The sequence below is a fragment of the Eubalaena glacialis genome, chromosome 1 (genome assembly GCF_028564815.1).
Source record: "Eubalaena glacialis isolate mEubGla1 chromosome 1, mEubGla1.1.hap2.+ XY, whole genome shotgun sequence".
Classification (NCBI taxonomy): domain Eukaryota; kingdom Metazoa; phylum Chordata; class Mammalia; order Artiodactyla; family Balaenidae; genus Eubalaena; species Eubalaena glacialis.
The window spans coordinates 177709052-177733532 of record NC_083716.1 but is presented as its reverse complement, the minus strand read 5'-3'; the positions used below and the strand labels follow the sequence as shown (position 1 = coordinate 177733532).

At 36.1% G+C, this 24481-nt stretch overlaps 1 protein-coding gene across 3 annotated transcripts in view; it reads right to left on the bottom strand.

The window, feature by feature from the left end:
• The window catches only part of UBR3 (ubiquitin protein ligase E3 component n-recognin 3), a 229729-nt gene that overhangs the window by 65101 nt on the left and 140147 nt on the right, over positions 1-24481 (bottom strand). For all 3 annotated transcript variants that reach the window (XM_061184691.1, XM_061184709.1, XM_061184700.1), the window contains exons 25-27: positions 12247-12396; positions 6033-6166; positions 3181-3291 (exon numbers count right to left, since the gene is read on the bottom strand). In XM_061184691.1, coding sequence (XP_061040674.1) covers positions 3181-3291; positions 6033-6166; positions 12247-12396 — 395 coding nt within the window. The remainder of the gene's footprint in view (positions 1-3180; positions 3292-6032; positions 6167-12246; positions 12397-24481) is intronic.

Here is a 24481-nt window from a genome sequence, read left to right as displayed (position 1 = left end):
GCTTTGTGACCACCTAGAGGGGTGGGATAGGGAGGGTGCGAGGGAGGGAAATGCAAGAGGGAAGAGATATGGGGATATATGTATATGTATAGCTGATTCACTTTGTTATAAAGCAGAAACGAACACACAATTGTAAAGCAATTATACTCCAATAAAGATGTTAAAAAAAAAAAAATTTCAAATCTCTAACCTCTTCTCCGTCTTCACTGCCATGACTAAGCCCAAGCCACCATCATCTCTTACCTCCTAAATAATATATGCTATCACCATATTCTTTCTTATTCTCCTGCAATCTCACACCCTAAAATCTACACAACCACCACAATAACCTTTCTGAATGTCATCTCTCTCCTTAAGAGTCTTAAATGGTTTTAATGGCTCTCTGTAAGGAATCTGTCTAAAGTACAAATTCCCTACATGGACCACAAGACCCTTTACAATATAACCCCTAATTACTTCTCCAGTCTTCTCTCTTATCACTCAAGCACCTTACTTCATCAAATTCTGGAACTTGCAGATGTCCCAATAAGACCCTGTGCATACCTCATAACTCTTAGCACCTATACCACAACAATTTGTTTATTTCTGTCTCACACAATGCATAGTAAATTCCTCGAGGGAAGAAACTGTCTTATTCACTGATGTATCCCCAATGTCTATCACAGTGCCTGGAACACTGTAGGCACTGAATAAATATTTGTTGAAAGATTGACTGAATACAGAAGTATGAAAAATGCATAATGTGCTTAAGTAACTATTAATTAGTTTATTAATGCTGAATTGATGGAAGACAAAGCTAAAGTAACATGCAAGCCCAGATCATGGAGTGCCTTGAATGCCATTCAAAGAAGAGTGAACTTTATCCTAACAGGAAGAAATCAGTAAAGAATTTTTAAGCCAACAACTTGTCACCAGATTTACATTTTAGAAAGATCAATGTAATGAATAAATTAGACTTGGAATAAGGAAACTGGTAAGAAAGCAATTGCAATAGTCAAGATGAAAGATGAAGGCATACGCAAAAAAGAAGTGGGAATAATGTAGGCAGAATGTAGTCAAGTGAGATTTAGGAAATGGAATCAATAGAATTTGTTATGTGACTTAATGTGAGAGGTAAGGAGTAGGAAGGGAAAAAGAGAACTTTTCTGCTTCTGAGTTAGGAATCTGGGAATAGGGTAGGCCATGCTTTTAAGAAGTTGAGCTGAGGGAAAAAGAAAGACTGCAGCTACATGGGAATGCAAGATCAAGGGAAGGAATTTTGAATGCCAGAGGCTTGAGCATCTTTATGAACTGAAATGAAGAGACAGAATGGGCAGAAAAACTGAAGACACAGAAGAAAAAGAGGTTACTTATTGATAGACCAAGGCCCCTGAGGTGATGGGGAGAAAGGAAAACTAGAGCATAAACAGAAAATTATTCTTGAACAGAAAAAGGAATACTACCCTCAAAAGTAAAAAAGAGGGGATTCACATATATACAATGGAATATTACTCAGCCATAAAAAGAAATGAAATGGAGGTGTTTGTAATGAGGTGGATGGAGTTAGAGTCTGTCATACAGAGTGAAGTAAGTCAGAAAGAGAAAAACAAATACAGTATGCTAACACATATATATGGAATCTAAGGGAAAAAAAAAAAAAAAAAAGAGGTCATGAAGAACCTAGTGGCAAGATGGGAATAAAGACACAGACCTACTAGAGAATGGACTTGAGGATATGGGGAGGGGGAGGGGTGAGATGTGACAGGGTGAGAGAGTGTCATGGACATATATACACTACCAAATGTAAAATAGATAACTAGTGGGAAGCAGCCGCATAGCACAGGGAGATCAGCTCGGTGCTTTGTGACCACCTAGAGGGGTGGGATAGGGAGGGTGGGAGGGAGGGAGATGCAAGAGGGAAGAGATATGGCAACATATGTATATGTGTAACTGATTCACTTTGTTGTAAAGCAGAAGCTAGCACACCATTGTAAAGCAATTATACTTCAATAAAGATGTTTAAAAACAAATTAAAAAAAAAATAAAAAAAAAAAAAGAGGGACTTCCCTGGTGGCGCAGTTGTTAAGAATCCGCCTGCCAATGCAGGGGACACAGGTTGGAGCCCCGGTCCGGGAAGATCCCACAGGCCGTGGAGCAACTAAGCCCGTGCACCACAACTACTGAGCCTGCGCTCTAGAGCCCACGTGCCACAACTGCTGAAGCCTGTGCACCCTAGAGCCCGTGCTCTGCAACAAGAGAAGCCACTGCAACGAGAAGCCCACGCACTGCAATGAAGAGTAGCCCCTGCTCGCCGCAACTAGAGAAAGCCTGCACACAGCAACGAAGACCCAACGCAGCCAAAAAATAAATTAATTAATTAATTTTTTTTAAAAGTGAAAAAGAAAGGATTGGCTGGGATGCAGTCACTTATCGGGGAACAGAAAAGCAAGGTAGGAAGCTAAGGTAGTATGTGACAGACAGCCACTGTTGTCTTGGTGCCATAGGAAGAGACAGATCTGATGAGAGGAAAGGCATCTTGGGATTTAGGCAAAGAGTCTGGGATGGAGGAGGCAAAGGTCTGGAATAGCTGCTAAGGAGACTAGGCGAGGAAACTGATCAAAGACAGGTAAATGAATTGATAAGTAATATCTACAGTCCATGACCCCAATCTAAGCCACTATTCTAAGAAACCACAGATTTGTGGAGGTACCAGTTCACCTAGTTTTATGATTTTCCTAACAGTGCTAGCTGACTGGGTATAAAATCAAAGGAGGTGGATTAAATGACTGGTATTAAGAGCAGAATGGGCATAGTACAAGAAAGTGAGGCAAGGAAAGAGCTAGTGTACTAGGAAAATGCAAGGGGCTAAAGGACTAGAGATCTTGAGGTCAGAAGTAAAACACACTAATAAGAGTAAAAATAAGAGACTTTGAAGAATAATCACATAATGATATGGTAGGATATTAAAGCTTACTATTTTTGAGCTGGAATAGCAAAGTCTAAAATTATAGCCGTGGAAGTAAGTTGCTAATGTGAAGCAAAAAAATGAAATCCTTAAAATTGAAGAGGTCAAGGAAATGTGAGGCTGAACAGTCCAAATGGCAACCATAATCACCCAAGATGAATTAGGATGTATATACTGTAAAAATATTTAATACCTGGAAAGACACATACACCTTTAAAATGTTTCAACTGACTTACCCGTAATGATTCCATATAAGATTTATGACAGTCTATATGTAATGTGTGGCCACAGGTTTGTACATAAACACCTCCTTCCCAGCCAATTGATACTGCCAAGAGACAAGAACTCTTAAAAAAAAAAGAAAAGGACAAAATACAATTAATTTTAAAGAAGTAGAAACATATCTAAACAAATCCACATAAACCTCTCAAAGATTTCATATTGTTATACTAATGTGAGCTTTGTATTTTTGTGATGTAAAGAAACACCTGACTTGACAGCCCTGAGGCAGTATCTTTAAACTTGGAACAGAGTTTTAGCTTCCAAATAACTATACTCATAATGAAAGAGAATAATTATTAACTAGCCTTTCTCTACCCCATAAGATATAATAAACTATACTGCTACTGATTATTTTACCTGTTCGACATGGTACTTGATTTCTCTGTGATATCTAACCTTAACAACTGCCTTCTTAAAGCACCTACTTCCCTCTAGCTTCCATAATGCTACTCTCTTTTGGTTTTTCTCCAATCTCTTTAACCATTTGGTTTAGGCCTCCTTTTAAGACTTTTCTTTCTTCGTCTGCCCCTTCAAATGTTTAAATTCCTCAAGGTTCTATTCTTAGTGCTATTCTCTTATTAAAACTATTCTCCCTGAGTGACTTAATCAGTAAATTCAACTACCCTCCAAGCCTGGGTCTCTTGCCTGAGTGCCAGATAAAAATGTTCAGCTGCCAACCAGAAATCTCCAATTTGAGGTCCCTCAGATAATATAAAACCAATGTGTCAAAAACTTTCATTTTCTCTATGAATCTTTCGCTTCCTATTGGTTTAAAAACTCCACATCTGTTTAGTCACCAAATCAGAAAGCTAAAAGTTATTCTACATCACCCCCTTTCCTTCACACCACAGAATCGGTTCCCAAACCATATGAAATCCATCTCCTAAATAATTCATGATTTTGGCCTGTCCTCGCAAGCCTGTGTCATTTGCTGCGGGGACAGGGTTCTTATATAAAGTTTCTTGTCTCCATGATGCATCCTGCACACATCTTTCTAAAGTACAAATGTGGTCATGAGAATAGCCCCAAAAAGTGACTAAACATTTACAAGGGTTTAATATAATAAACAATAAAAAAGGGACCCAGATTATATAAGCAAACTACATACCCTTTTGAAATTTGTTTTAAAAGTTAATTGCTTTCATCTTCTCTTTCTCTTTCAAATTCTTCTCTGCTAATTCCTTCCCTTCGACCTATAAACAGGCTTATTAGATTTTTCCTCCTAAAGTAATTTTCTTTGAATTTCATTTGGCCTCTGTCAAACAGCATTTCAGCCTGAACTTAAGTTCACCCTCTAGAGTCTGTAGCAAATAGATGGCCAAGCCAGCGCAATATTACGCACGAGGTCTAACGTGACAGCATATGATGAAAGATTTGAGAGCCATCAAAACTGAGTAAACAATTAAATTTTATTTTTATGTTGGAAAAAAATTTATACATTCTAATGTAAGATGACCAAATCATCTTTAAACAATAGTAAACAGAGATCTAATATTAAATCAAGACTCTTCATGAGTATCTGAAAGTTAAAAATATTACACAGTGTAAAATGCCTTCCCAGACAATTCAAAGACGTGCAACAGCACAAATCAAACACTCACAGCAGGTGAGCTAGCTTCTACTGTTACACATCAGAAAAACAACAAGAGACCGGCTCATCTCTGTTTTATGTTTTGGAGCCATTTGAAGTAGAAGCAGATTTGGGTATTAGATCATTTTAGAACGGTTGGTAGGCAGCTAATAAACAAGCTGCTCTCTTTGGCAATGTATTATAAAAATGTAATTAATCTTTCTTTTTAATAAAAGCAGTTAGCTTTTAAAACTGAAAATAGTAGGTCATTTGTCTATGTAACTGTTAGATGTCTTATTTTAATCTGCTAGAGTCAAAAAAAGCAGGAAATCATTTACTAATATGAGACCTGTATTTTAGGAAGACCTATATTCAACAATGTGCTCACCACTGTGCTGTGTTTCACACTGAATCTTCACAACCTCAATATTTGTTAAAACTTCATACAGTAAGTGGTCTTATCCCTTTTTATAAAAAGGGAGTGAAAAGCTGACCAAGATCACTCAGTTAAAAGTGGTAGAGCCCAAGTTCAACCCTAAGTCTATCTGACTCCAAAGCTCAGGTTCCCTCCCTACTGTGTCATATCTCTCAATAACACTTCCAATTTCACTAGTAAACATACCATGTTACATGACTGAAATTCTACACATCAACTCTATAAAATGCATGCATTTGGTATGAAGAGAGCAGAATTCATGTAGTTTAATTCTATAATCAGTATCAGTGTCCACTGATAACTCTTCTGCTCTGTATGGTCTGTCTGGCTACAAAACTGAAATACAGTAAGCATCCACAAGACACAAGCATGTGCTAGTCCCTGAGGAGACGATAACCAATAGAAGAAATGGCCCTAGGCCTCCAGAGGTATACAGTCCAGGGAGCACACCATTTATAAATAAAATAACCATTATGAAAGTACACAAAAATATTAATGTAGAAATAAAATCTCACAATCACTCACAAAAGCAAAACAGAGATTCAGTCCAGTTCAGATATCAGTTCAGAGCTTTTTTACAAAAAAGATTTTTTTTCTAGAAATGAATAGCTATTCTGACTGCAAGAAAGAGATACCCTACTTCTTCTCTCCTTTATTAGATCTCCCCTTCAAAATTATTATGCTCTTAGGTCTGGGTTACATTTTGACTGAATAAGCTGAAGAAAAAATATAAAACTCTGGAGAGAAATAACCATCAGTTTTGCAGACAAAAATACCATTTAATAAAAAAGGTTACTTACATCCTTAAAATAACGCTGTAATAATGAGAGCCTCACGTCATGAACTGCTGCACATGTATCCCAAGGGTAAATCTGCTCCTCTTCAGTGATAGGCAACTTTTTTGGCTCAATGTTGTCACGGCACTGCCCCAAAACTACATTAACAACAGAGGTAAGAGCTCATTAAAAAACCTACATGTAGACTTTATAAAACCAAGAAAAGCGGAGTTATTTACCATAAGCTTCACTCAGTTTTTCACCATTACAATATTTTTAAAGACCTAAAAAAAAAGTGATATTCTAGTTTTCTTCTACAGAATAAATAAAGCTTTACATATGGCAATACTTATTTTCTAAAATAACACCAAAATATGAGTATGAACTCTGGATGGTTTCCAAAATCTATCCAGAGAAAAAGCCTAGAAGTTATGACTCACCAGTACAAATAAACTTCATTTCTAAATATACTATTTTTCACCAAAAGGAAACAGGTATCACTGGAGGAAAAGCTAAGTCCAGGGTTGGGGAGAAGTGCAAGGTGAGCCTGGAATTGTGTGTAATAAAGAGTAAGGAGGTATTCAAACACTGAGGGGGCAGGTCATGAGGACCTAAAGGAGTTCTGACTAGCCAAATTTGAGAAAATTTGAGAATCAAAAAGAATGATGACAGTAACAGATAACACATTTCATTGATTCGGGCAGGGAACATCAAGTAAAAGGGTATGATGTTAGACTCTCAATGTATCATCCTATAGAATACCGACCAAGTGATTAAACTTGGTTAGCATCACCAATAATGGAACAAACTGTCACTATGAGCCTCCTAATGTGATGCAACGGGAAGGAACATCATCATAATAGTGCCCTTGCCAAAAATGTTTAACTTGAATCTAATCATAGGGAAACAATCATAAATCCAGAAAATGACACAGTCTACAGAACTGACCCGAACTCTTCAAAATTTTTAAAAGGGCCTGGAGAAACTGTTCTGGATTAGAGACTAACAAGAAATGACAACTAAATGCAACACATGATCTCTGCTTGGCTCTTGGATCAAGAAAAAAATATAACTGCTATAAAAAATATTATTGGGACAATTGGGAGAATTTGAACATAGACTATTTGATTTTATTAATATTAAATTTCTTGGGTATGATAATGGTACTAATGTTATATAAAAGAATATCTTTGTTCTTAGGTGATACATCCTAAAGTATTTAGGGATAAAATGTCATGATGTCTGCCATGTGTGTGTCTGTGTATGTGTATGTATAGATAAGTATGGGAAAGAAAACATAAATATGACAACATATTAACAATCAGTGAGTATAGGTGAAGGGTATTCAACTTTCCTGTAGATATAAAACTCTTCAAAATGAAAAGTTGGGAAAAGAGGTATTTTTATAATTATAAAACATCATAACGCAAAAAAAGGAAGTGGGGATATAAGCATACAGTGCCACACATTACTCTAAGATTCAATAAGCATGGGAAGAGCCATTCTTAGAGAAGGGAATATCAGGCACAGCACCATGGGCCCCAAGTTTTGGGGAGATTTATGGCAGCAGCAACAGAAAGAATAGACAGAAGCAGGTAGATGCTAGCAACTAAAATATAATTAGCCATGATGTATAATCCTCTTAATACACTGCTGAATTTGGTTTGCTAGGATTTTGTTAAGGACTTTTACATCTATATTCATAAGGGATACCAGTCTACCATTTTCTTTTCTTGTGATGTCCTTATCTAGCTTTGGTATCAAGGTAATGCTGGCCTCAGAGAATGAGTTACGAAGTGTTCCCTGCCTCTCTTTTTTTTTTTAATATAGACTAGTTAGTTGGGTTTTTTTTTAATTTATTTATTTTATTCATTTATTTTTGGCTGCGTTGGGTCTTTGTTGCTGCGCATGGGCTTTCTCTAGTTGCAGCGAGCGGGGGCTACTCTTCGTTGCGGTGTGTGGGCTTCTCATTGTGGTGCCTTCTCTTGTTGCAGAGCATGGGCTCTAGGTGCGTGAGCTTCAGTAGTTGTGGCACGCAGGCTCAGCAGTTGTGGCTCTTGGGCTCTAGAGCGCAGGCTCAGTAGTTGTGGCACACGGGCTTAGTTGCTCCACGGCATGCGGGATCTTCCCGGACCAGGGATTGAACCCATGTCCCCTGCATTGGCAGGCAGTTTCTTAACCACTGCGCCACCAGGGAAGTCCGTCCTCTGCCTCTTTTTTAATTTTTTTTTTTTTTGGACAAATCTAAGGAGGAATGGCATTAATTCTTTAAATGTTTGGAAGACTCACCACTGAAGCTACCTGGTCCCAGGCTCTTATTTGTTGAGAAGTTTCTGATTACTGATTCAATCTCTTTACTGGTTTAATGTCTGTTCAAATTTCCTATTCTTCTTGAGTCAGTTTTGGTGGTTTGTGTATTTCTAGGAACTTATCCATTTCATCTAGGACATCAAATTTGTTGACATAAAATTACTCATATGTCTTTTTTATGTCTGTAAAGTCTATAGTAATGTCTCCACTTTCATTTCTGATTTTAGTTATTTGTGTGTTCTCTCTTTTTTTCTTGGTCAGTATAGCTAAAAAAATTATCAATTTTGATGAAATTTTCAAGATGTTGGTTTTGCTGATTCTTTCTATTGCTTTTCTATTCTCTATTTCATTTATCTAGGTGTGGTATTGGCACAAAAACACACATATGCATCAATGGAACAGAATAGAGAGCCCAGAAATAAGCCCACACACCTAATCAATTAATCTTCAACAAAGGAGGCAAAAACATACAATGGGAAAAGGACAGTCTCTTCAGCAAGTGGTGTTGGGAAAGTTGGACAGCCGCATGTAAATCAATGAAGTTAGGTTAGAACACACCCTCTCACCATACGCAAAAATAAACTCAAAATGGCTTAAAGACTTAATCATAAGAAATGACACCATAAAACTCCTAGAAGATATCATAGGCAAAACATTCTCTGACATAAATTGTACCAATGTTTTCTTAGGTCAGTCTTCCAAGGCAACAGAAATAAAACAAAAATAAACAAATGGGACCTAATCAAACTTACAAGCTTTTGCACAGCAAAAGAAACCATAAACAAAATCAAAAGACAACCTACAGAATGGGAGAAAATATTTGCAAACGATGCAACCAACAAGGGCTTAATTTCCAAAATATACAAACATCTTATACAACTCAACAACAAAAACACAAACAACTCAATCAAAAAATGGGCAGAAGACCTAAGGAGACATTTCTCCAAAGAAGACATACAGATGGCCAATAGGCACATGAAAAGATGTTCAACATTGTTAATTATTAGAGAAATGCAAATCAAAACTACAATAAAGTACCATCTCAAACCAGTTAGAATGGCCATCATTAAAAAGTCTACAAATAACAAATGCTGGAGAGGGTGTGGAGAAAAGGGAACCCTCCTACACTGTTGGTGGGAATGTAAATTGGTGCAACCTCTAAGGAAAACTGTATGGAGGTCCTCAAAAAACTAAAAATAGAATTACCGTATAATCCAGCAATTCCACTCCTAGGCATATATCCAGACAAAACTATAATTCAAAAAGATACATGCAACCCTATGTTCACAGCGGCACTATACACAACAGCCAAGACATGGATATAAACTAAATGTCCATAGACCGATGAATGGATAAAGAAGATGTGCTACATATGTACAATGGAATACTACTCAGCCATAAAAAAGAACAAAATGTCATTTGCAGCAACATGGATGCAACTAGAGATTATCAAACTAAGTGAAGTCAGTCAGAAAGAGAAAGGCAAATACCATATGACATCACTTATCTGTGGAATCTAAAATATGACACAAATGAATCTATCTATGAAAGAGAAACAGAATCACAGACATAGAGATCAGACTGGTGGTCGCCAAGGGGGAGGGGGTTGGGAGAGGGATGGAGTGGGAGGTTGGGGTGAGCAGATGTAAGTTTTTTTTTTTTTTTTTTTTTGTAAGTTTTTATATACAGAATGGATAAATGACAAGGTCCTGCTGTAGAGCACAGGGAACTATGTTCAATATTCTATGATAAACTATAATGGAGAAGAATATTCTTTTAAAAAAGAATGTATATATGTGTGTAAATGAATCATTTTGCTGTACAGCAGAAATTAACACAACACTGTAAATCAACTATACTGCAATTAAAAAATATTGATTAAAAAAATGTTCAATGAATCAATTTCTTCAAATGGTAAAATACATTTGGGGGCAGGGAGACAGGCACAGGAAAGATGAAACGGGAACCTATTAATTAAAAGACTACAAGGGGCCCCTACAACTATAAATTAATTAATTAAACAAAATAAATAAGAAGCAATTAGGGAATTTTGAACACTGACTATATATTTGATGATATTGAGGAACTAAGTTACTTAGGAGTGACTATGGTTATGTTTTTTAAAAAAAAAATCCTTTCTATTTAACAGAAACAGTGAAATATTTATAGATGAAATAAAGTGATATCTGGAATCTGCTTCAAAATAATTCTAGGGGGAGGGAATAAATAAGTTAAAATTAGCCACAAGTTGATCACTGTTAGAGACTGATGGGGACATGGAGGTTCATTTTACTAGTCTCTTTACATCAGTACATGGTTAAAAGTTTCCATATTCAAATGTAAAAAGATGAAAGAAAAAGAGAAGAGACAAATCAAAATAAATAAACAATTCAAAAGTAAGGAAAAAGTAAAGAGGGGTAAAAGGTGAGAGGATGTCAGTGGGTGGGTGAGACTCAGAAGGAAAGGAAAGAAACAGCCAGAGATTTCCCCAACTATAATTCCCAGTTAAAATCACCCTTGAGGTTTAATGCTTTTAATGGTAGTTTCTTATTCTTTTTCTCCTATCTTGAAATGATAAAAGAGCTGTGGTATAGTGGAATTATCTAATATCAATAAATTTAGATAGTGTACAAAATTGTTAAAAGGGGATTAAATGAAGTAACAAGTCAAAGCAACTTTAAAAATATAAAATAATGAACAAGTAACAGCCTAAAACAATAACAAGCTTCATTAGGGCAGGGATATTGTTTTGTTTTGTTTATTGTAACAGTGGTGCTCAATAAATGTATGTGAAATGAATGAATGAATGAATGAATAAAACATTAAGTTGATGATTATACAGTATTTGGTGAAGAAGTTATAGAAAGTCAAGTGGCAATAATCTAATAAACTGATTTCATTACAATAGTAGAAAAGATAAGTAGCTGCAAAATTAGTCAGTACTCCCACACATTTCCTTTTTAGTAGGCATTTCTGGTCTTGACAGCTCTACTCCAGTGTCCTATTCAGTGAGGGTTTCCCAGATCAATTTCATGTTTAAACAAGGCGAGTAGTAAGATGAGAAACTAATCTACCAGGCACCGTATTAGATCCTTTTGCCTATATTACATTACTTAACCAACACAACAATCCTCTGAAGTCAGTGTTATCTCTATATTTAAAAGAAAGCAACAAATTTGGCCAGATTATGTCAAGCAATACTTGTATTTGAATTCAGAGGAATGTCTTATATCTTAACACTTTCTACTTTACTAATTCAGAGAGTAAACACCCTAGAAAAAAATGCTCTGGAGAAATATGTAAGTCTTTTATTTCTCTTTGCTCCACACATACTCCTGTGGAAAAAGGATTACATCCATTAGGACTGGAGTGTCATAGTTATCACTACCTCAAAATACTTCAATATGGCAGAGGATAGAGAGCATTCAGACAAATCCTTCAAATTTTTTTTTTAATTGTTCTAACTATAGATTGGCAAACATATCAATCTGCAGGCTGTTTCAAGAACGAATGCTTCTAAGCTCAAGAAATAAGGGCAAAGCTACCTGAATATGCCTTATATAATTAAAATATTTAAATTGACAATATTTATGAGCTTAAAATGCTTCTAGATTTTAGATCAATTAAAATGCCAAGAAAGCTGAACTCAGTTTTTGGCCACCTAGCATTGGTTATATTCCATCACACTTTAAAGAAAAAGATTGTGTAGCATATTCTCTTAAAGGCTTCTTCCAACACTCATGTCCAGGAAAGTGAGATAAAACCGGATTAAGAATCTCTGCTAAACAGATCTAAATAGATCCTTGCTATAGATCTATAATTATTATCTAAACAAAAATATAGCTTTTAGTTAACAGAGATATTTATTAATCTATTGTAAATACTTCATCTCTAAAATGGTCCCACTAAAAAATTACTTTGATTTTACCTGAGGATGCTTGTAACAGTACAACCAATCCTGTAGGTCTGTCTTCAGAGGAGGGGCCACTCTGTCCACAAATAACACAATCATATACTGCCTCAGAAACTTGTGGTTCTGCTGTGGTGATCTCCATAGGAATATCACTCTCTGGAGAATCTGAGGGGAAAAAGTTGCAGCTCTTAATTCCTGAAAAGAAAAATCTCTCTTCGATGAAATTATGGAAAACAAAAAAAAATCAAGCTAAAATAATTTTGAACTTCAATATCAACAAATGTATATAGTAATAAAACTATGGGAAAGTTATCTTGCTAAAATACTCAGAAAAAGACAAAAAATGCAAAGAATTGATATAATGAAAGACTTTAAATAATATATGGTCAAATACACTTCTGATGTTGTATCATTCACACATAAAATTAAATCTTAAAACACAGATGCAAAGATATTTGTATCCAAAAAAATTTTTTTCATACTATAATTTAAGGAAATAAGGGGGAGATCATTTGTTTTAATTTTCTTTGAGGCACCTCAGAGGGGAAATTTATAATAACATGGCAGCTCTTGGAAAGAAATGGCAATATTTATTAGGAGATAAAAGAGGAACAAACTATTTCTCCTTTCTTTTAATTGTAGTGATTATATCTTAGTGATAATAATTATCAATATATATTTATTTATGTAGGGAAAACATTTATATATGACCATATATTTTAATAAAGGAGAACTACTATAGAAAATAACAATAATCTTTTGGTGATATGTCATTAACAGCAAGAAATAAAATATTGAGTCAATAATCATTTCCAGATAAAAATTCTTAAATTCATGAAGATCAGTGACATCCATAGTGGCAAAGTAAGGAGTAGGAGTAGAGGGGACTAGGGAGATCAGGGAAGCAGAAATGATTTATGACATGTTTAAAAGATGGAAGCATATCTAAATAAATATGTTAAAAAATGACAGACATCGAAAAAGAAAGATGTCAAGTTAGGATATGTTTTAGTAAGAATTCATGCAGATAAACATATATCTGATATTTATTAAGACTGAGAGGAAAAGGGGCAGAAACCTAAAACAGAACTTGGGATAATGCTCAAAATTAATGGAAATTAAAAAAGAAGCCAATGAAAAAATCAGAGAAAAAACAATCAACAATATTTGAACAGAATCAAAACCAGAAAGCTCAACGTCTATGAAAACAAGATTAATGGGTCAAAATGAAAAGAAGATTTCAAACGAAGTACCAGGGGCCATTAAGATTTGACATGTGATTACTTTGTTTTTTAGGGGAAAAATTTTAGTACAGAAAAGAGGGGATGTGTCTGACTGATCTCAAGTTTCAAAGAGCGGATGTATCTGATTGCTCTCAAGTTCAAATACAGAAATACCTGATTAAAGTGACATGAAATAATTCAGTCTCACGTTAAGTGCCAAAGAACTAGAATTTCATTAACTCTATCTCACACACAAAGATATTTTTCCTTCTTTTATATCTTGGTACAATTAACTTGAAAACTTCAAGGAAATCCTAATACCAAAATCGTTATCAAAGAGACTGCTAAGTTACCTTCTCTAGAGTTTTTTAAAGTAAGGCTTTACAATCTTCTACACGCACAGTATTTTTATTTTAATTCTAACTTTAATAATTACAGACACTAATGTCCCTTTTTTCCTTCAAGAAACTAAAAAGATTATAGTTTACTTCTTAAAAGAGGAAAATTACTGCTTTATAGAACTCATTAATCCTACAATGAATTAAAATATATTATTGGTAATTTATGATTGATTCTATCATTCCAGTACCCAATTTCAAAATTTTAGTTAAGATTTTAAAAGGACCTATGACCAAATGTAATTACTGTTTCTCACCTATAGATAAAGACGTGAAAAAATATCAATTAAGAGCACCCTATTCTGAAGAAGTCAGGCTCAAAAGAATGCATATTAGATATAAATGGCTACATAAAGAACAAAAACAGGCAACACTAACGTACAGGATTAGGAGTAAGGACACTGGCTACTCTTGGAAGAGACAGTGACAGAGAACATGAAGAGGGATTGTGGGATGCTGGTAATGTTCTGTTTCTCAATCTGGAGGCTGGTTACACAGTGATATTCAGTTTTTAAGAACTCAAAGAGCTCTATACTCGTGACACATGCACACTTATATGTGTAATAGCTCTATACTCATGATAAATGAGCATTTCTATGTATATGCTATATTTCAATAAAAAGGTTTTTTTAAGCCCAATTAAATGAACAGCATAACTGGGTATATTCTGTAATAAGTATTAAAATAAAGATACTTAATTCTGCCAACTACATGTACACAGCAACATCTGCACATATTTTCCACACCAAATAAAATCTAAAAGGATGTGTCCTACAAATTGACACAATGAAGAGATTACAATGATTTTCTCTAGGTAAACTAAATGGAGGCAGATACAAAACTGAGAGAGTAATAGTCAAAGATGATAAATGTAAGTGCTACCAGAGACCATTCTAATAATGAAAACATTCTTGCTACTAATAACCCTTTCAATTCTTAAATTCTACTTTGACTTCCAATACAATTAAAATTTTAAATGCGTTTCGGTGTAAAATTGACACTTTCCCTTTTAAAACAAAAGTGCCTGTTTTAAATTACTGTAATTAATATTATTACAATAAGGCAAAAAAAAATTAATAAAGCGATAGTTACCTCATCTGTTTGGTTTAACATGAACAGACAAGAATCTATCTGAATTAAGTAGGTGGTTCTTCTGAATGTTATTTCAATTCGCCAAGTTCTACTTAAAATCATTCTGTTAGAATGACTGCAAAATGGTCCCAATTCTCCACTCCTCCCTGTATCTAAGATCTTTGCAAGGTAACTCTGCAACTTCTCCCAAGAGGTAGAATTTATTCCCCAATCTTTGTACATGGGGTGCCTTGATTTGCTTTAGACAAAGAGAATGTGGCAGAAATAACATGCCTTTCCAAGACTAGGCCTAAAGTGGTCTTGTATATTCTCTCTCAATAGCTCTCCCTCAAAATCTCTCCCCCAATATCTCTCTCTTCCTCTCCCTCTCGACCATACCACTTACGTGAGAGTAAGTCTGGGGTAGCCTGCTGGAGAAGGAGAGAGCCCACCTGGAACACAGCCAAGTTGTCCCACCAGCTCAGGCCAATCCCAACTAACCAACTATCAGATCATTCTTGGCACATGTTTTGTTTTTTTGTTTATGGAGTTTTGTGGATGCATGGAGAAAAGAATGGGAAAATGATGTAGGGATGATATATTTAGTGCCCTCAGAATCATGGGAAATATATTTTTGTTTGAAATCCCTCCCTGAGGAATAGTCAACTGCCATACACAAGTATCACAGGGCAAAGTGTGGTCTGCAGCCCAGTGGTAGGCACGGAGAATTTTCTTTATTGCATAAATTGATGCTTGGTTTTAAGAACACACAATACACTTAAATTTTTAACTACAACTGAGTATTTGCTAGTAACCTACCAGGTGAGTTACTATTTATAACCTAAGCACACTACTAGAGTTTACTGTTTTCTACTAAGAAGCCTGTGACAACTGCCACTATTGTAAAACTCCTGCTGTGCAACATCATTAATTCTGGTAAAGATGTACAGTGCCGTCCTGAACTGATCGTCATTTTTATTACTAACATTCTTGCTTTCCTCTTCTTTTTTTTACTTGGTACAGAGAGGAACTTCTCATTCCCTTTTTAAAAATAATACCATTTTAAAATAATTCTAGATTTGCAGAAAAGTTCTGAAGCTACTACAGAGTTCTCATATGCCTCACACCCAGTTTCCCCTTAAATCTTATATTAGCATGATGACTGTCACAGTGAACTAATATTGATATATTATTGAGCAATTTTTATTGATATAGATTAAAGCCCATATATAGATTAAATATAGATTAAAGTCCATATTTTCTTCAGATTTTGTTAGTTCCTACCTAGTGTCATTCTTCTTTTCCAGGATCCCATCCAGGATACCGTATTACATTTAGCTGTCATGTCTTTTCCAGGATCCCATCCAGGATAGCATATTACATTTAGTTGTCATGTCTTTTCCAGGATCCCATCCAGGATACCGTATTACATTTAGTTGTCATGTCTCCTTAGGCTACTCTTAGCTGTGACAGTTTCTCAGACTTCCCTTGTTTTTGATGACCTTGACAGTTTTGAGGAATACTGGTCAGGTATTTTGTATAACATTCCTCAATTGTAATTTGTCTGATGTTTTTCTCAAGATTAGTCTGAGGTTATGGTTTTGAGGGAGGAGGACCGCTGAGGTAAAGTACCATTCTCATCAACATCCTATCAAGGGTACATAATATCAGCATGATTTATTACTGTTGATATTGACCTTGATCATCTGATTTAGGCAGTATTTGCCAACTTTCTCTCCAGTAAAGTTACTTTTTCCCCTTTTCCACACTGTACTTTTGAGAAGGAAGTTGCTAAGCACAGCCCACACTTAAATAGTACAGAGTTAGGGACTTCCCTGGTGGTCCAGTGGGTAAGACTCCGTGCTCCCAATGCACGGGGCCTGGGTTCGATCCCTGGTCAGGGAACTAGATCCCGCATGCGTGCGGCAACTAAGAGTCCAATGCCACAACTAAGAAGTCCGCATGCCGCAATTAAGAGCTGGCATGCTGCAGTGAAGGTCTCGTGTGCCACAACTAAGACCCAGAGCAGCCTAAATAAATAAATAAATATTTTTTTTAAAAAAGGAGTAGGGAGTTATGTTCCACCTCCTTGAGGGTGAAAATCTACATAAATTACTTGGAATTCTTCAGCATGGGAAATTTGTCTATTCTCCCTCATTCGTTTATTTATTCAATCCTTTACTTACGTAAGTATGAACTCATAGGTATTCGTTTTATACTTAGGGTTATAATCCAATACTACTTTATTTTCTTGTTCAAATTGGTCCAACTTGGCCTTTGGAAGTACTTTCAGTCGGCTTCTGAGTCCCTCTGACATACTGCCCCACCTCCCACCCACCAATGCGTGTGTGTGTGTGTGTGTGTGTGTGTGTGTGTGCGTGTTTAGTACTTCCTAACTTCCTAGAGCTATGAGATGCTCCAGGGTCATCTTGCATATTCCCTGCCCCAGTTCTAGAAGTAACCATTTCTCCAAGATCTGCTTCCTTTTTATTTTAATTTTTCATATATTTTTGGAGAACTGTATTAGAAACCAAGATCTGGGACACTGGGTGTGCTTGTTTCTACTGGAGTATCTTTACTTCTAGGCCCTCTCCACTGACACAGCAAGGAAAACTATGTCTGCATACTAACTTGTGTATATGCATGAACCCATAAATATTTATACATATGTAATTTCACCTGTATCTATATTAACCTAAATGTGAGTTCATACTGATGTCTCCAACTCTAATCCATTAAAACATGGACATTCCAGCTTCTTCCCTTGCTTAGCTGTAACCTCCCACTCCAACAGTGAGAAATCAAGTTCCAATCATCTGCCATCTATTTACAGGCATACCTCAGAGATATTGTGGGTTTGGGTCCAGACCATGACAATATAGCAAGTATGGCAATAAAGTGAGTCACATGAATTTTTTGGTTTCCCGGTGCATATAAAAGTTATGTTTACACTATATTGTAGTCTATGAAGTGTGCAATAGCATTATGTCCAGAAAAAACAATGTACACACCTTAATTAAAAAATACTTTATTGCTAAAAAATGCTAACCACCATATGAGCCTTCAGCAAGTCTAATCTTTTTGCTGGCGGAGGGCCTTGTCTCAAGGCTGACAGCTGCTGACTGAGCAGGGTGGTGGCTGCTACAGGCTGGGGTGGCTGTGGCAGTTTCTTAAAATAAGACAGCAGTGAAGTCCGTCATATTGATTGACTCGTCCTTTCATGAATGATTTCTCTGTAGCACGCAATACTGTTTGATAGTATTTTACCCAGAGTAGAACTTCTTTCATAATTGGAGTCAATCCTCTCAAACCCTGCCACTGCTTTATCAACTAAGTGTATGTAATATTCTAAATCCTTTGTTGCCATTTCAACAATCTTCACAGCATCTTCACCAGGAGTAGATTCCACATCAAGAAAGCACCTTCTTTGCTCATTCTTAAGAAGCAACTCCTCATCTGTTAAAGTTTTATCGTGAGATTGCAGCAATTCAGACTCAGACTCCACTTCTAATTCTAGTTCTCTTGCTATTTCCACCACATTGTAGTTACTTCCTCCACTGTAGTCTTGAACCCCTCAAAGTCATCCATGAGGGCTGGAATGAACCTATTCCAAACTCCTATGTATGTTGATATTTGACCTCTTCCCATGAATCATGAATGTTCTAAATGGCATCTGAATCCTTTACAGAAGTTTTCAATTTACTTTGCCCAGCTCCATCAGAGGAATCACTATCTATGGCACCTATGGCCTTGTGAAATGTATTTCTTGGGACTTCCCTGGTTGCACAGCAGTTAAGACTCCGTGCTCCCAATGCAGGGGGCCCGGGTTCGATCCCTGATCAGGGAACTAGATCCCACATGCGTGCCACAATTAAGAAGCACACATGCCGCAACTAAAGAAGCTGGCAAGCCGCAACTAAGGAGCCTGCCTGCTGCAACTAAGACCCGGCACAACCACATAAATAAATAAAATACATATTTTTTTTAAAAGAAAAAAAGAAACGTATTTCTTAAATAATAAGACTTGAAAGTCGAAATTACTCCTTGATCCATGGGCTGCAGAATGGATAGTGCAGGCGTGAAAAACAACATGATCTCATTCATCTTCATCAGAGCTCTTGGGTGACCAGGTGCATTGTCAGTGAGCAGTCATATTTTGAAAGGAATCTTTTTTTTCTGAGCAGTAGGTATCAACAATGGACTTAAAATAGTCAGTAAGCCATGTTGTCAACAGATGTGCTGTCATTCAGACTTTGTTGTTCCATCTATAGATCAGATTTAGAATGACTCTTAAGGGCCCTAGGATTTTTGGAATGGTAAATGAGCATCGGCTTCAACTTAAAGTCACCAGCTGCATTAGCCTCTAACAAAAGAGTCAGCTTGCCCTTTGAAGCTATGAAGCTAGGCACTGACTTCTCTCTAGCTATGAAAATCCTGGATGGCATCTTCTTCCAATATGAGGCTATTTCACCTACATTGAAACTCTGTTGTTTAGTGTAGCCACCTTCATTAATCATTTTAGCTAGATCCTCTGATTAATTTGTTGCAGCTTCTACATCAGCACTTGCTGCTTCGCCCTGCACTTTTGTGTTACAGAGATGGCTTCTTTTCTTAAACCTCATGAACCAACCTCTGCTAGCTTCAAACTTTTCTTCTGCAGCTTCCTCACCTCTCTCAGCTTTCACAGAATTAAAAAGACTTAAGGCCTTGCTCTGGCTCAGGCTTTGGCTTAAGGGAATGTTGTGGCTGGTTTGATCTTATAACCAGACCACTGAAACTTTCTCCATATCAGCAATGAGGCTGTTTTGCTTTCTTATCATTCCTGTGTTCACTGCAGTAGCACTTTTAATTTCCTTCAAGAACTTTTCCTTTGCATTCACAACCTGGCTAACTGTTTGGCACAAGAGGCTTATCTCGGCTTTCGACATGCCTTCCTCACTAAGCTTAATCATTTCTAGCTTTTGATTATAAATGAGAGACGTGCAGTTCATCCTTTCACTTGAACACTTAGAGTCCACTGTAGGATTATTAATCGGCCTAATTTCAATATTGTTGTGCCTCAGGGAACAGGAAGGCTCAAGGAAAGGAAGAGAGACAGGGGAATAGCTAGTCAGTGGAGCAGTCAGAACACACAAAACATTTACTGATTCAGATCATCATCTTAAATGGGTGAATTCGTGGCACCCCAAAACAATTACAATAGTAACATCAAAGATCACTGATCACAGATTACCATAACAAATATTATAATAGTGAAAAAGTTTGAAATATTGTGAGAATTACCAAAATGTGACACAGAGACACGGAGTGAGCAAATGCTGTTGGAAAAATGGCACCAACAGACTTGCTCAACGCAGGGTTGCCACAAACCTTCAATCTGTAAAAAACACAGTATCTACAAAGTGCAATAAAGCAAAGCACAATAAAATGAGGTACGCCTGTACGTAAGTGCTCAATTTCAGTATACATGTACAGTGGTTTCAGAACAGTTATCCCATTCACCATGGCAGAAACTTTATCAACTACAGTACAATGCTTATGTGCAGTTCCTTTTGCCTTCAGTCTTAAGCAATTCCACTCATTTCCAAGATAAGTACCTTTTCTCCCATCCCCTTCAGTGAAGTTGTTTCATATGTTTGTAATATACAGTTAGATTCTCTTGATACATTCTGTATTCCATCCTGAGACCTCCAACCTCCTAAATGACTTTTTAATTTGCATACTTAAGATTCACTCTGTTACAAAGTTCTATGGGTTTTGACAAAAGCATAGTGTTATGTACCTAACTGTACAGTATCATACAGAATAATTTCACTGCTCTAAAAAATCCCCTAAGCTTCACCTATTTAGCCCATTACCACTCCCAAACCCTGGCAACCACTGTTTGTTTACTGGCTCTATAGTCTTGCCTTTTCCAAAATGTCATGTAACTGGAAACATACAGTATGTAGCCTTTTCAGACAGGCTTCTTTCAGTAAGCATACGCATTTACGATTCACCTACATCTTTGCACAGCTTGATACAGCATTCCCTTTTATTGTTGAACAGTATTCTATAGTATGGATGTACCAGAGTTTGTTTATCCCTTCACCTATTGAAGGACATCTTCACTATTTCCAGTTTTGAGCAATTACGAATAAAGCTGCTATAAACATTCATACACAGATTTCCGTGTAGACATAAGTTTTTATACCAGTTGGGTAAATACCTCAGAACATGATGGCTGGTTCATACGGTAAAACTAAGTTTAGCTTTATAGGAAAATGTTTAATTCCTAAACGAAAAGATTTCGGGAGAAAGAACTTTTTGTATCTTTAATTGACAATATATGGAAAAAAACCTGAGTTAATGTCAGATTTAGATCACTGTAACTGGTTCTTTAAAATTATTAGTTAATAGGTATTAAAACTATATAAACACTTATCTCCATCTAGTGGCTACCAAAGAGTAGATATATAAAGTGAAATACCAATTTCAGAAACTTATGTTGACTGTTTACCACAGCACTGTTAGTTATAGCAAAATAAAAAACAAACTGAAAACAAAGTGAATATCCAATAATAGAGAGGTGGCTGAGTAAAGTACTTCATTATGGGCTATTATGAGCTTTCCCTCCGTCCCCTCAAATAAAGAAATGGAAGGAAAAGAAACAAATTAGAGCAGTGGTTCTCAACTCTGGCTGCACATAAGAATCAGCTGGGAACTTTCAAAAGGTTCCTATGACTGAGTCCCACTCCCAGAGACTCTTCTTTAACTAGTCTATAGTGGATCCCAGGCACAGATATTATTTTACGGGGGATACAATGATTCTAATGTGCAAAGTTGAGTACTACTGAATCAGAACTACTAGAGAACACCTGGAGGTATTACTGAGGTAGAGAGCAGCAAAAAGTGATCCCATTTGGTAAAGCAAACAATGATCAAAATCAAGGAAGAAAGAAAGGGGAAGAGGGGAGGAGGGGAAACCTGATATGAACATATAATTGTAGTATGTTTGTATATGATTATATAAATACAGAGAAAAGCACAAGAATACACAAACCAAGCTGTAATCATGGGTCATGGAAGAAGAAAAAAATAATATGGATTAAAAATATTTATATTAATCCTGTGTATATAACATTGCATACATATGCAAGCACATGTGTGTATAATGATATCTGGGATAAAAAGAGATCTACAGATACTAATTTGCAGGGATATTCATGATACATTGTTAAGTTTTTTAAAAAGGAAGCTGTACCCCAATGTTTACAGCAGCATTTATAATAGCCAAGATACAGAAGCAATCTAAGTGTCCACTGACAGATGAAATGGATAAAGAAGATGTGATATACATACAAACACACACACACACAGAATAATATTCAGCCATAAAAAAATGAAATCTTGACATATGCAACAATATGGATGGATCTAGAAGGTACTGTGTTAAGTGAAGTAAGTCAGAGAAAGACAAATAACTGTATGATCTCATAAGTGGAATGTAAAAAAGCAAAACAAAATGAAAACAGAATCATAGATACAGAGAACAAATGGGTGGTTTCCAGAGGGAAGGGGAGTGGGGAGTGGGAGGTAAAATAGCTGAAGGGGATTAAGAGGCACAAACCTTCAGTTATAAAATAAATAAGGCAGTGGGATGTTATATATAGCATAAGGAATCTGGTCAATAATACTGTAGTAACTTTGTATGGGGGCAGATGGTTACTAGACTTAAAATGATCATTTCATAATTTATGCAAATATCAAATTACTATGTAGTACACCTGAAACTAACATAATATTGTACACTAACTATATTTCAATTTTTTTAAAAAAGGAAGCATGGGACTTCCCTGGCAGTCCAGTGGTTAAGGCTCCGTGCTTCCAATGCAGGGGGCATGGGTTCGATCTCTGGTCGGAGAACTAAGATCCCACATGCCGCACTGCGCAGGCCAAAAGAAAAAAAAAAAGGAAGCAAACTGTACAGCATTATATACAGTAAAATTTTATTTCAGGAAAAACAAATAGAAACAAAATGTATTCATGTGAAACAAGAAAGCCTGTTTATAATGGTTTATCCCGGAGGGGTGAGATTTAAACGGGAAGGTAGGAAGAGATGATAAGCTTTGCTTTCATACAGTTTTGTATGATATGTTAAGCATATTTTTTTTTAATGTCTTGGATTGGTATCAGTGGGTCTTATTTATGGAACAAATAACCAAAACATAACTTACATATATGGGCTGTATTTTTTTTTTTTTTTGAAATATACCACATCACAGATGACTGACTTGAAATGACAGATGCAGCACCATCCCTCAGAAGTGAACAAATTTACAATCAGAGCAACCAACATAAAAAGTATTCTATCCACGAGATCTGCTTTCTAATTTAAGTGAAAAGAAATTCAATTAGTTTCTATTTAGTTGAGAGAATAAGAATTTCACAAGTTAACACAGCAAAATTTACAATAATTTATAAAATAATAACATAGATGCAACAGCCATAGATACATAGGACTAATGCACTATATGCATTCCAATGTCACAAGTAGATCGGTCCTACCTAAAACAGAGCAAGTCTACAGCTGTGCCTGATTCCAAGGAAACGTAAGAATATAAAAGAGGCTAATTTATGATAGAATCAAACCCTAAAGCAGCAAAAAGATGTGTCAGGGAATAAGAAGCAGTTAAAGATATAAACAGCATCCTTTTTCATAATAAGAGAAATGCTAATTAAAATTAGACCAGATACCACTTCTTTTCACCTACCAGATTAGCAAAAATACAAAAGTTTGACAACATATTCTAATGACAAGTATGTAGGGAAATTGATACTCTGACACACTGTTGATGGGAATGCAAAATGGTACAACCCCATAAGGGTAATTTGGCAATATCTAGCAAAATTACACATGTGTTTACCCTTTGACCCAGCAATCCCACATCTAGAAATCTATCTTACAGATACATTATCAAAATACAAAAAGATACATGCACAAAGATATTCACTGCAGTACAACTTGTATAACAAAAGACTGGAAATTACCCAAAGGTCCAATAATAGAAGACCATTTGAATAAGCTATGGGGGGGTGGTGGTATTGCGGGGAATCTACCATACAGGTAGAAAAAAGAATAAAGAACATCTCTATACACTGCATGTGGGTTCTCCAGAATATAATGTTAAGTGAAAAAAGCAAGGTAGAAGAATTATACATAGTATGTTATCATTTACCTAAGAAGGGGACACTGGGGATGTTATTATTTTTATGTCTCAATATATATATATCCCCAACCCCCTTTCTTATGTAAATTATTTAAAAAATAAAAGGATAAACCTCAAATTAAACTGTATTATTAAATAGCAAAATAAACAGCTCCCTCCACAACTAACAACAATAAGAGGTCAACCAAATCCTGATCTATGCCAGCTCCTGCTTGGACTACCCCACTTTCCAAATGAAATCTTAAAGGATGGGTACTGTGGACAGTTACTATTTCTATCTACCTAGTATCTACTGTTCCATCTGCTAACAACAGGACTCAATTTTTGCTTAGAGAATCATACCATCACC